Consider the following 11,448-nt stretch of genomic DNA (forward strand, 5'->3'; position numbering starts at 1 on the left):
ACTCAGTGCTGTACTGTGTTAAGAGCGCGACGACCCAGAACGCTTCTGCTGCAGGAAATCGGACTAAAAGCGCGAAAGCATAACCGAATGCTGTAAGCGTCGCGCTCTTTCTCGACGCAGCAGAAACGCGATGACAGGAATTGACGCGCGTTTGGGTGATTGACGCGAGGTGTTGCGTAAAATGGGCGGGGTAGGCTGTGATGTCAAACACGTTGTTGATGTTGATGTATATAAACGCGTTTTTATGTTATAGTGCACGCGACGGCGGTGCGAGGGAACGCGAGTAAAGGTAGAATGCGTTTTGTAATGTTTTTCAAGTGAAAGTTACGTTGTGTTTATTGCTGGAAAATAATGAAAGTGATTACGATCTTTTGTAGGTGTGTTATTGATATGCACGTGGGCTACTAGAAATTAAAAATAAATAAATAAAAATCAGAAAACATCGGTTTATGCAAATTCTGTATGTTTTAAAGCATGCCGCATACCGGTGCTTTAATAGCTTTAACGGGATACGGGATGAAATTTATGTACGTGATATTGACACGCTGTCATGCATTTCAGTTCAGTGAATATCATATTTTTCTCTGAGCATCATCATGATATTTTCTTTCTGGTTGTTTTAATGTTGCTAAGGGCTGTGTTCACATCCTCAGGCCACCGCAAAGCATGCTTTCTGTCTGTAGTTCACGAGCACCAGTTACATTCTACTGTAGGTCTGAAAATATGTGAAGAATGTGACCATATGGAAAAAAAGATCTTGAAAACACACACGAAGATTTCTGTTGCTGACATTTTTATCAAGCTTTTTAAGCTTTTTCTTCTTTTAAATAGATGCTAAGATCCAGCTCCAGAGATCACAGCTCATCGGCAGGTTCAGAAAATATACAGTTAGAAAGAACATATAAAAAATGATATATGAAGACACATCAGGTGTGATGTGTTTGACACGTGAAGTTACTGAAGACACACGTGGAAATGAAGTTTGTGTAGAGTGAGAAATTCTCTCATCACAACCTGTTGACTGATCGATGTGTGCGTGTCGATGAGGATTTTAAACAGAATTTATAAAAAGAGATGATTTTGTTCAAATCTAAATAATAAATGACCTCATTGTGTTGAATGAATGTTTATTATAATTATGATGATGAAGTTGTTAAATCGTTTGTGTTGAGTTAAAGATATGAAGTGCACATATCAGGATTTATATCAATAAATAAAGGTAGCATTCATATGTGCGCACTGTACTGTTCTGGGATCAGGATGGATGTGGCAGAGACCGAAGCGAGTCACGCGGAGTCACCGGTTCCCAAACGCAGCAGAGGACGACCTCGCAAACCACCACAGGTCAGAGACACGCGTGTTCTGAACTCTCACACACGCACACACACATCTCATGTAGTAAAATCTTCAATCTGTCAGGAGTGTGAGGAAGCTTCTGCTCCCAGACGCCCGAGAGGACGACCAAAGGGCAGTAAAAGTAAAGGCCAGCGCGTCACAGCGAGGGTAAGATCACGTGTGATCATCTCCACAGTTCAGCGGTATCTTCAGGTCAACTCTCTTATTGTGTGTTGTGTGTAGGTAGAGCCGACAGGAGAGAGGAGACCTCGAGGAAGACCACGAAAATGGGTGAGAATCACGTGCAGCGTTCTTCTTCCTCACGTTACATGAACACGTGCAGTGTTTAGTGTTGAATTCTAGCTGGTTTGTGTTTGTGGATTTTGAGTTTGTGTGCGTTTCATTCACAGCCACAGAAAACGGCTCCTCTGGAAGAAAAGCAGGTAGTGAATATTTCATTTTGCAATTTTTTTTATGTTCAAGAACAGAAACCAATAATCGTTCAGCGGTCTTGCACAAAACGAACATCATTGCATGAGAATAGTGTGCTTCAGTCTGACACGACACCTGATAAAGTCTGAAAACTGAAACTCAGCCATGACTTCAGAAACCTTCACAAAAATCTCCCTGTTGCTCACGCTAACATCAGAAGAGTTGAGTGACTCAACACGGCTCCATACATTTACATGTTTCCTGTAACAACTGTCACGCACACGCACACTTCTCATGTGTTCTCTTTCCTCTGCACCCAGTCTTCTGATCCTGAGGTGAAAGGGGCGGAGTCATCAGAAGATCCGGTCACTCAGACTCCGCCTTCTCCTTCACCGCCACAGGAGAGCGTTTAAAACTACCTCACAGAATATTTTCGTACGGCATCGAGGACCACATGTCTCGGCTCCGTCTGATGTGACCCTGAAAAACGACTTTCACTGCTGTAAACTCCTGCACTGACCATCACGATGTCGTGTTTGTGAATCTGGAAGAAAACCCAGTTCATTTACCGTGTGAATCGCATTCTAATCTCATTGCTCTTCAAAATCTTCACGTTTTGATTGTGATTTATGAAATGACTTGACGCTGACTATTCATCATGTTTGTTTGTCGATTGAACTCATCTCACGCGTATGTTTCGATACGTTTAAAGCTGCGTACTGTAAATACTGAACAGCCTGACATCACAGATCGCTCAGTGCAGAAATGCATCCCATAATACATGATTACAAAAGAATCATTACTTTATGAATGACACGGCTAGTTTACAAAGCACAACCGAAGACATCAAAACTATGTGAGAAATGGTTTCATGACTTCTCAGGACATCAATGACCAAAGCTTGACTCATCGTTTTACCTCCCAAACGTGATTTGTATCTTGTTTTATTGTTGAAGTTTAATGTTTACAGCAGGATAAATGGATCCAAACAAATTCTTGACTGTGTTGTTACGCAAACAGACCAAATGTAAGAAATGATTTGACAACATGAAGACGGTGAAATGTTTTACCTCAATAGCAGAGACCTCCGTTCTGTTGTTTGTGTTCTCCACATCAGCTGTAATATCATTTCAGTTTTTTATTGTATTTGTCAGAGTGTTTTTATTCATCAGACAAATGTCACTTTCTAGGGTTCTCCTGGAAATACAAAGTAGTTTTGAAGTCTTGTATTTGAATGAAAATGCCAACTATTTGATACACGGATCGTGACATGTCGAGCCAGTTTTACTGTTAACATCTGAAAATGTGCCTCATGAACACAGACTCAGGTAACCGTTTCTCTTATTGGTCAGTACTGATGTCTATCATCAGAATAAAGTGACTTTATATTTGATTCAGTATTTTGTCCTTAAGTACTGTTGCTGTTGGCAATATAACACACACACACACACACACGTGTGCTTGCCATAGTTTAAATATCTTTTTATGTTCTCCTTCATTGTCATAAAAATGAGAAACTTCTGATTTGAGAAACAAGCGATCTCATTTCGACACGCACAGACAGTGATTGTTGTGAATCTGGTGTCTTATAAAGCAGATAAACAAACTCACGATATTTCAGTTCTCTTTTGAGTTTGCGAGCTAACGGAAGATCTTTATATCATCACATCTGACAGCGTTCTTAACAACCCTTGATTTAAAAGCTGAAATTGTCATTGCGTGACGTTTGTGGACATGCAGCTCTTAAAATAAGAAGATCTGTCCACGGATGAATAAAGGACAAACGATCTGTTTTCTCACAAACGAAAACGGTGTGATATAATGAATCATCAGTCTTTTCAGTAGGGTCATGATGAGTGAAACTGCTGAAGGTTTCGTGCACAGTGATGGTGAATTCCAGTACGGCACGAGTTCTGGGAAAACATCACTCGGACAGCGTCAGGTTTCTTTAGACACACTTTCTGTCTGGTGTCTTAATGTCAATCTAAACACGATTCCTGAAAAACTGTAGATTTCATCTGTCATGCGTTTATGGCATCGGTCACATCTGTGAAGACCAGTCGACTGGGTTTCTGTGTCGTACCTTGACTTGTGCTCAGAGTCTGAGGAGAGAGAACACAAACTCTTCACTCACGCTGGAATATTTATTTATTCATATTTGAATATGCTGGTGACCCCAAAAGTGTTTCAACCTTCAAGCTACGTGTGCACGTACTGTATGTCAAAGCAAAATATGAATCATTCAGAGAAGAGAGACATTTCACAGAAACACGTTAGATAGTGTTTAGATGTACAGTACATCTACTGTAGTTTAGTTAGTTTGTGGTGGTCCGTAGTGAATGTGCTGATGTACATCTGTGCCTAGTCTGTTACAACATCTGTGTGAATTTAAAAAACACTTTTTACATTTTAAACATCATTTGTTTGCAGACGATGCCGATTTAAAATTTTAAGGGACAGTTCACCCAAAAATGAAAATTCTGTCATCGTTTCCTCACCTTCGAGTTTCTTTGTTCTGATGAACACAGAGAAAGATATTTGGAAGAATGCTTATAACCAAACAGACCTCAACCCCCATTGACTCCCATACTAGGAAAAATTACTTTACAATGTTTTTGTTCTGTTGAACACAAACGAAGATATTTTGAAGAATGTAGGACAGCAAACAGTTCTAGGGCACTTTTGACTACCGTTGTCGTTTTTCCTACTATGGGAGTCAATGGGGTCCAAGAACTGTTTGGTTTCAAGCATTCGTCCAAACATCTTTCTCTGTGTTCAACCAAACAAAGGAATTTTTACAGGTTTGGAACAACTAGAGAGTGAGTAATTCATGAATGAATTTTCGTTTTTGGGTGAAGTGTCCCTTTAATTTGCTTTATTATAGAAGCATTATCGCTTCTGTACCTCATAGATTTAATTTCACCAAAAACTAAAGTACCATTTTTCTACAATCTACTGTAGTAATGAACGTATTCACAGCTGTATCTCGTGTTTGTTTGCCATGTGATGTGATGTGATGTCATAGACTTACTTTCGAGTTTGGTCCAGCGGGGCTTCCGTCTCGTCCGTGGTCCAACAGCTCTTGTTCCAGATCGTCCTGTTCTTCGGCCGGATCAAAGTTATACATGGGCATGAGCTGATGTCTGAGTTTCTCCAGCCTGTAACCAATCATTTCACACTCAACACACTGATCCCAAAAGTCTAGAACCTCATCTACAAAGAATGAAGTCATCGAGTGAAGTTCAATAGAGTTCTTGATCAGATGAGGTTGGTTTAAGAGATCTGTCAATACCTTACCTCTTCTTTTTCCGGATGTACAGAAGCTGTTGAAGAGAATAAAGTGTTACACGCTCGGACGACGGCTAAACTACATGGATGTGAAGCTGTGAAGATGATCAATGACCCGAGGTAAACACAGGAATACATAAAGAATGAGTTTCAGAAGGCGTTATAGAACATCATGCTCTCACCATGACGACAGCGAGTCCAATGACCGTGATGATGCCGAAGGGTACGAGGACCACGCCCATCCCAGCACCTTCAACTGATGCCACGGGCAGCTGTGTGGAGTTCAGGCCCGTCTCATTGGTTCTGGACGTAATGTTCTCCGCTTGGGTTGGAGGTTCTACAGAAGTGCTGAGGATGGGAATGAAGGTGGTGAGGGGGAGAGCGGGGAACGGGCTCAGCGGTTGAGGTGAAGTGAACAGGTCCGGTTTGACCGTTGTCATGATTCCGTCAGGATGCCGTCATGAGGTGAGTGACGTCAAGCCTTCTTCCGCACCTCAAACATTATGATGTGTGATGTGTCCACGCCTGAACAAAACAAGCACACGCTCGTGAACGAAATCAAAGTCATTCGCAACTAACTGATATTGAATGAACATAGATGGAGTTTGTCTGCAATGCATACTGGGATTGCTTTAGGGCTGTCAAACGATTAATCGCATCCAGAATAAGAGTTTGTGTTTACATAATATATACGTATCTGTGTACAGTGCATATTCATTTTGTATTTATAAACACAAAACATACACATACTTGTCTATACTGTATATTTAGGAAATATTTCAATGAATTAATTTATATTTACCAATAATTAAAAGTCGAAATAAACATTTATTAATTGTTATATTTTTCTTAAATAAATGCATTTATGTGTCTGTGTTCATAAATACAAAATGAATATGCACAGTATTGTCATGTATTACGTAAACACAAACTTTTATTTTGGATGCGATTAATCACGATTAATCGTTTGACAGCCCTTCATTCACGGCAGAGCTCCACCTAAAGTACATGTCATTCATGTAACATCTAAATCATGTGAATGTAACACTTTGTGATTATGATTGTGTGCGTGTGTGGATGAGCGAGGACACTGTGGACAACGTATGGATGTCTGCACCTTTGAGATGCTGTTGGCAAACCGCAAACTTCCTTCCACATTACAACGGTTAAGATTTGTGTGCATGTGTTGTGCGTGTGTGGATGTGTGTGGATGTGTGTGGATGTGCGTGGATGTGGGGGCAGGAAGACGTTGTGAAGTTTAAAATAGAGGATGTGAGACTTTGCTGTTGGTGGATGTGAATGAAAACCGCAGACTCGCTCCCATTCATCAGAGTTTGTGTTGCAGTTAAAGGAATGGTTCATTCTGTCATCGTTGACTTACACAACATCAACTTTCTTCTGTGACGCTCCAAACATTTCAACGAATGTTTCATGTGAAGGATGAGCTGGTGCCCACATTTTCATCACGTTCATACATTTTCACTGTATGTGTGTGTTTTGTGCGTGCATGTGCTTGTGTGTTTCGTCATGTGTTGCCGTTGCCATCTCTCTCTCTTATCCCTGTATGTAGCAGTGGGTGTTATGGGCGGATGTGGCTATAAAACAGACAACAGCGGTGTGTGTGTGTCTGTGTGTGCGTTTGTGTGTGAGATACTGTACACAGGAACACAAGTACCCAGAAACACAGAGATGAAACACATGTACACAGATATGTGTTTTCTCTCTCTCTGTTTGTACTACAGACCTCTTGTCCATCTGTGTGTTCACACACTCATTTATTTTCATATTTTTATATAAATACGTTTCAATTAGAGCTATTAAACGATCAATCGCATCCAGAATAAAAGTTTGTCTTTACATCATATATGTGTGTGTACTGTACATATTAATTTTGTATTTATAAACACATACACATACATGCATATATTGAATTAAAAAAATTATAAACACTTACATGTCATTTAAATTATAAATGTAAATATTTCCTAAATATGTAGCCTATACATGTATGTGTATGTGTTTATAAATACAAAATGTATATGTACAGTACACAGACATAAATCCTGTAAACACAAACTTTTATTCTGGATGTGATGAATTGTTTGACAGCACTAATTAAAATATTTAAACTCTGTTGTACCATTGTTCTCAGGTTGAATGTTTTGACCTATATGGACTTACATAAGTGCATTATTTTTATTTGAGGTGACATGATTTGAAGTGATTATGGACCACACACGAGCACACACACACACACACACACACACACACACACACACACACACACACACACACACACACACACACACACACACACAACAAGCAAACAAACGCAAACAAACATCTGTGTGTGTGTGTGCGTGTGCGTGTGTGTGTGCGTGTGTGTGTGTGTGTGTGTGTGTGTGTGTGTGTGTGTGTGCGTGCGTGCGTGCGTGTGTGTGTGTGTGCGCGCGTGGTGTGTGTTCATGTTTGTATATCCCGGTGGGGACCTAAACCTGAATACACACCAACACATGGGGACTCGTGTCACTGTGGGGACCAAAATTGAGGTCCTCATGGGCACAAAAGCTTATAAATTGTACAGAACAATATTTTTTTTAAATCTAAAAATGCAAAAAGTGTTCTATGATCTTTAGGTTTAGGGATAGGGTTAGGGATAGCGGATAAAATATACAGTTTGTACAGTATAAAAAAAAACATTACGCCTATGGACTGTCCCCACGGAGATAGTAAACCAGACAGTGTGTGTGTGTGTGTGTGTGTGTGTGCGTGCGTGCGTGCGTGCGTGCGTGCGTGTGTCTCTACACACTTAATGAAGAACATGTTAGTCCCTCAACCAATCCGAACATTCCAGGATCCACCAATCAGAGATCACCAGCAGACAAAGCTAGACACAGTACCGTAAGCATGAGAAAAATGCTGCTGTTTAGAATGTGTGTCAAACGAGTTTCTGTCCCGTCTGAAAGGTGTTTTTCTTTATCGATGACACACAGGCAGTTGATAAAGATTCTCACCTGATCCTCATCGAGAAATAACGTTACCAGCACAGCTGATGTGTCAAACAGCAGAAGGAATGTCTCTCTCCAGACCTCCTCCTTCAATCCAGCACAGCAGAAACAGAAAAGCTGCAGAACTGGATAATGAAATGTTCTGGATCTCTACAGATGACACATCAGACGTCCCGTGCCTTCTCTTCTATCCTTCCTTCTGATCTTTCGCATCATTTTATTTCATGTAGAAGACAAAAGCAGCAGATCTACAGTGCACAGATGCTACATAAACCCAGCTCTTCGCCACCTCATTCCCTGCGATGCTATTGGCTGAGGGACTGGCAGCTGAAGGCTGTGATTGGCTCATGTGGCCGGCCGTCCGTCTGTCTCAGCAGGGATAAGATCTGGATTTAATGGTTGAGCGCAGCAGATGTCTGAAGGAAAGAGAGTTTCCAGGGATTTTAACCCCTTCTTACCTCACATCTACATTACTGTATGTAAACTCGTGTGAGTCATGTACAGTTTCAAAAACCAGAGGAATCTGACCAATAACGTGTACAGATCACAAACACGTCAACATTTACCGCAAATGATCAATGAAAGTATTGACACGTTATATTTATGTTTGTGAAGATGTGGATAACACTGTTTAAATGTGTAACAAGAAAGAAGATTTTAAAGATCAAATTAGAGATGTGACAGAGAATGATCAGACGTCACACAAAGTTTCTGTCGTTGATGATTCTCAGGGGTCTTCATTCGTTGATTTTAAATGAATCTCCAGTCATCATGGCCACAAATTCTGAAAAAAAACCCCGGAATATTACCAGATTATATTGCATATAAATGAATATTTCTATTTTTAGAAGCATACAGATCCTTTGCATTGTGAAATGATTCTCACCCCCCCAGTTTTCATTAGTTTAATCCAAAATAACAGTTTATTCTGAAGCATTCTACGTTATAATTGTGTTTGCTTAAAACCTTATGCTGATTTTAATAAAACAGGTTGATTTTATCAAGATAATGGGTTATTTTTATTACTGTATGACAGTCATGACAGTGTTTTTGCATTATGATATTTTGGGGGGGGCTTTATTGTCATCAAAATGATGTCACAACAACACTGTATGATTATTGGGTTTTACCTTCATAATCGATTGTGCCATCAGCATCTTTATCAGCCTCCTTCATCATCTGTTCAGCTTCATTTTCATTCAGAGGTTCGCCTGCATTTATCAACACATACCACAAAACACAACATCACGCATGTTTACTAAATAATAGCATCCTTCAGGAGTGCACTTACACAATTACAAAAATCCCCAAAATGATTAAAAATAAAAAAAACTACTAAAACGTTACAGGCATGACTCCTTTATAAAAACAGTTTTAGTGCATTGCTCTTTCTAGGGTGTTTTGTTTGGACAGTAATAAATCACTGGTGTATTGATGTTTATTGATATGAAGTCCGTTTTCAGTACTTGAATGTATTCCAGTCAATGTAACCTTTGCCTTTCTTATCAAAAACTCAGATTTGGCTTTTCTCATGATATAAAACCATCAAACCCAGAAAACCTTCGCATTTACACGTGACTTTACCTGTCAAAAAACAACAAGCTACACATGAATGTTGTGACACGTCTGTGTTAAGTGTGATGAATAATCCCCGATTAAAAATAATCCTTTGCTTTAATATGAATACACAAGATTATGATTGAGGATTATGAATAATGTGATTTTAAAAATGGACTGCAGACTGATGGTGGAATAAATGAGTGTGTTGTGTTGATGTTTGTACAGCAGGTGGCGCTGTGTATCAGATGTTTGTGTGTTTGTGTGATGCTGCCGGCTGCTGGTCATCGTGTGTCAATGCTGATCCTCTTTAATCCTCTTATGTGTCTGTTTATGAAACACAAGACACTGAAACTGAGTACAAATTAACTGTCTGACATGTAAAGTCAATATATAATCTTTAGTTACATAACAAAGAATCAAAGCAACAATAAATAAAAACAACACAACGTCTGCCTGTGACAGCACTTGAATGTTTCTGATCACTAGAAAAATCGTGCTTCTGTTTACACTCCATCTGTTTTAATACAACAAACTGTTTGAGTAAACCGTATAGGCCCCTATCAGAGTTTATTGGATTTGATATTTTATTTTGATAATTTACTTTATTTTGCTTCATCAAATAGCTAAATAAATAATAGTTTTGTACCAATTTTACCGTAATTCTTACAGTTTTTTGTTTTGTTTATTTTAATGTTGCTGTACAGGTTTATTGTAGTTTTAGTTTTTATTTTAATACTTTTAGTGCCTCTTTGGGCCTAGTTGGATTTAAATGAACAGAAATGTTTTATTAGTGTTTATATGTTTTATCTCCGTCCATCTGATGTGATCGACAGATCAACGTTTTAACTTTGTTACATTCAGCTGGTGGTGCTTGATCCCTCGAGTATGTTGTCCTGGTCAACACACCTAATAAGGGCTCAGCACTAACAAGAGTTCATCCCGCAGCTTCACTGGAAAACATCTGCAGGGAATATTCCACTGACTGCACTCATTAGATTGAAGTGAATAACAAGTGCACAGGGACTGAGGAGGACAGATCTCAGCTGGAGACCAAAGTATTTCTCACATACAGTACATCATAGTAAAATGTAGACATGGCCACTAAATTAGTCTCACCAACTAACAGTTAGTCAAGACTAATCAGTCTTACTTTTCACATTTCAATCAGACCAATCTGCCTTTTTATGTAACTGACTTAAAGAAGTTATGTGCAGTCTTGAAGAAGAAAAAAACGAGATGACTAACTTGTAAGACTAGTCTAAGCAGTTTATGCAACCGGCCCATGGTCAGCTTCTGTTTAGACTGTTCGTGGAAGGTCTGATTTAAATAACAAGATCAGTTTACTAATAAAAAAATAAGATATTAAATATATATATTTAAAAAAATTGTTTTGCTGAAACCCTGATAAAAATATAAATTCTCATGGTTTCCATTAAAAATACCATTATAAATCATCAGCTGTTTACCATTAAAACATGAAATAATTATTTATGTATTGTGTTTTATTCCAGTAGAATATTAATGATGTTCTGCTAGTTTCCATCCACCAGATAACCCACAGACCTCATTATCGTTTCCATTCAAACCAACACAATTCCATTACAACCTTTACTTCCAGTAGAACTTCTCTGGTGTTTTGTAGTTGTGTGGTGCTCTCGTGTGCTATATTTGTACTTTTTTATATTTGTTACGCAAAATGAGATAACTCCGTTTTTAATTTTTTTCAAAAATCATGTTTTTTTATTGTGTATTCCAATTCATATCAATCAAACTGCAGTTGGTTTGTTTTGATGTAAGCCCTAATAACAGCTAACTAACACAATAA

General features: G+C 38.9%; 3 protein-coding genes across 6 annotated transcripts in view; 1 reads left to right on the plus strand and 2 right to left on the minus strand.

The window, feature by feature from the left end:
* The window catches only part of cysltr3 (cysteinyl leukotriene receptor 3), a 90,514-nt gene that overhangs the window by 55,440 nt on the left and 23,626 nt on the right, over positions 1–11,448 (minus strand). The gene's annotated exons all lie outside the window — the stretch shown is intronic.
* On the plus strand, positions 16–3,762 carry si:ch211-161c3.6 (high mobility group AT-hook 2b). 4 transcript variants are annotated; one of them, XM_057337504.1, is made up of 6 exons: positions 26–190; positions 1,260–1,344; positions 1,420–1,503; positions 1,579–1,626; positions 1,746–1,778; positions 2,088–3,762. In XM_057337504.1, exons 2-6 carry the CDS (start codon positions 1,261–1,263, stop codon positions 2,178–2,180), a joined length of 342 nt encoding a protein of 113 aa, XP_057193487.1. In that variant the 5' UTR covers positions 26–190; position 1,260; the 3' UTR covers positions 2,181–3,762. The 4 variants fall into 4 exon arrangements, with proteins under 4 accessions (XP_057193488.1, XP_057193487.1, XP_057193486.1 ...); XM_057337503.1 differs by having other exon boundaries at positions 27–289; positions 2,088–3,181; XM_057337505.1 differs by having other exon boundaries at positions 16–1,344; positions 1,583–1,626; positions 2,088–2,193.
* On the minus strand, positions 3,754–8,184 carry si:ch211-161c3.5 (uncharacterized protein C3orf18 homolog). Its single transcript, XM_057337500.1, has 5 exons — positions 8,070–8,184; positions 5,238–5,580; positions 5,065–5,090; positions 4,799–4,925; positions 3,754–3,869 (listed from the first exon to the last, which is right to left on the minus strand). The coding sequence occupies exons 2-5, from the start codon at positions 5,493–5,495 to the stop codon at positions 3,789–3,791; spliced, it is 492 nt and encodes a 163-aa protein (XP_057193483.1). The 5' UTR covers positions 5,496–5,580; positions 8,070–8,184; the 3' UTR covers positions 3,754–3,788.

This window comes from Triplophysa rosa, linkage group LG7, assembly GCF_024868665.1.
Source record: "Triplophysa rosa linkage group LG7, Trosa_1v2, whole genome shotgun sequence".
Classification (NCBI taxonomy): Eukaryota; Metazoa; Chordata; class Actinopteri; order Cypriniformes; family Nemacheilidae; genus Triplophysa; species Triplophysa rosa.

Coding starts and splice junctions, on each gene's coding strand:
- si:ch211-161c3.5 (XM_057337500.1), bottom strand. CDS start 5,495: ATGACAACGGTCAAACCGGACCTGTTCACTTCACCTCAACCGCTGAGC. Junction 5,091..5,237: donor TTGGACTCGCTGTCGTCATG/GTGAGAGCATGA, acceptor TCTCTTCAACAG/CTTCTGTACATCCGGAAAAA. Junction 3,870..4,798: donor CCGCTGGACCAAACTCGAAA/GTAAGTCTATGA, acceptor CTCTCTCCTCAG/ACTCTGAGCACAAGTCAAGG.
- si:ch211-161c3.6 (XM_057337501.1), top strand. CDS start 1,231: ATGTGCGCACTGTACTGTTCTGGGATCAGGATGGATGTGGCAGAGACC. Junction 1,345..1,419: donor GACCTCGCAAACCACCACAG/GTCAGAGACACG, acceptor TCAATCTGTCAG/GAGTGTGAGGAAGCTTCTGC. Junction 1,627..1,745: donor GAGGAAGACCACGAAAATGG/GTGAGAATCACG, acceptor TTTCATTCACAG/CCACAGAAAACGGCTCCTCT.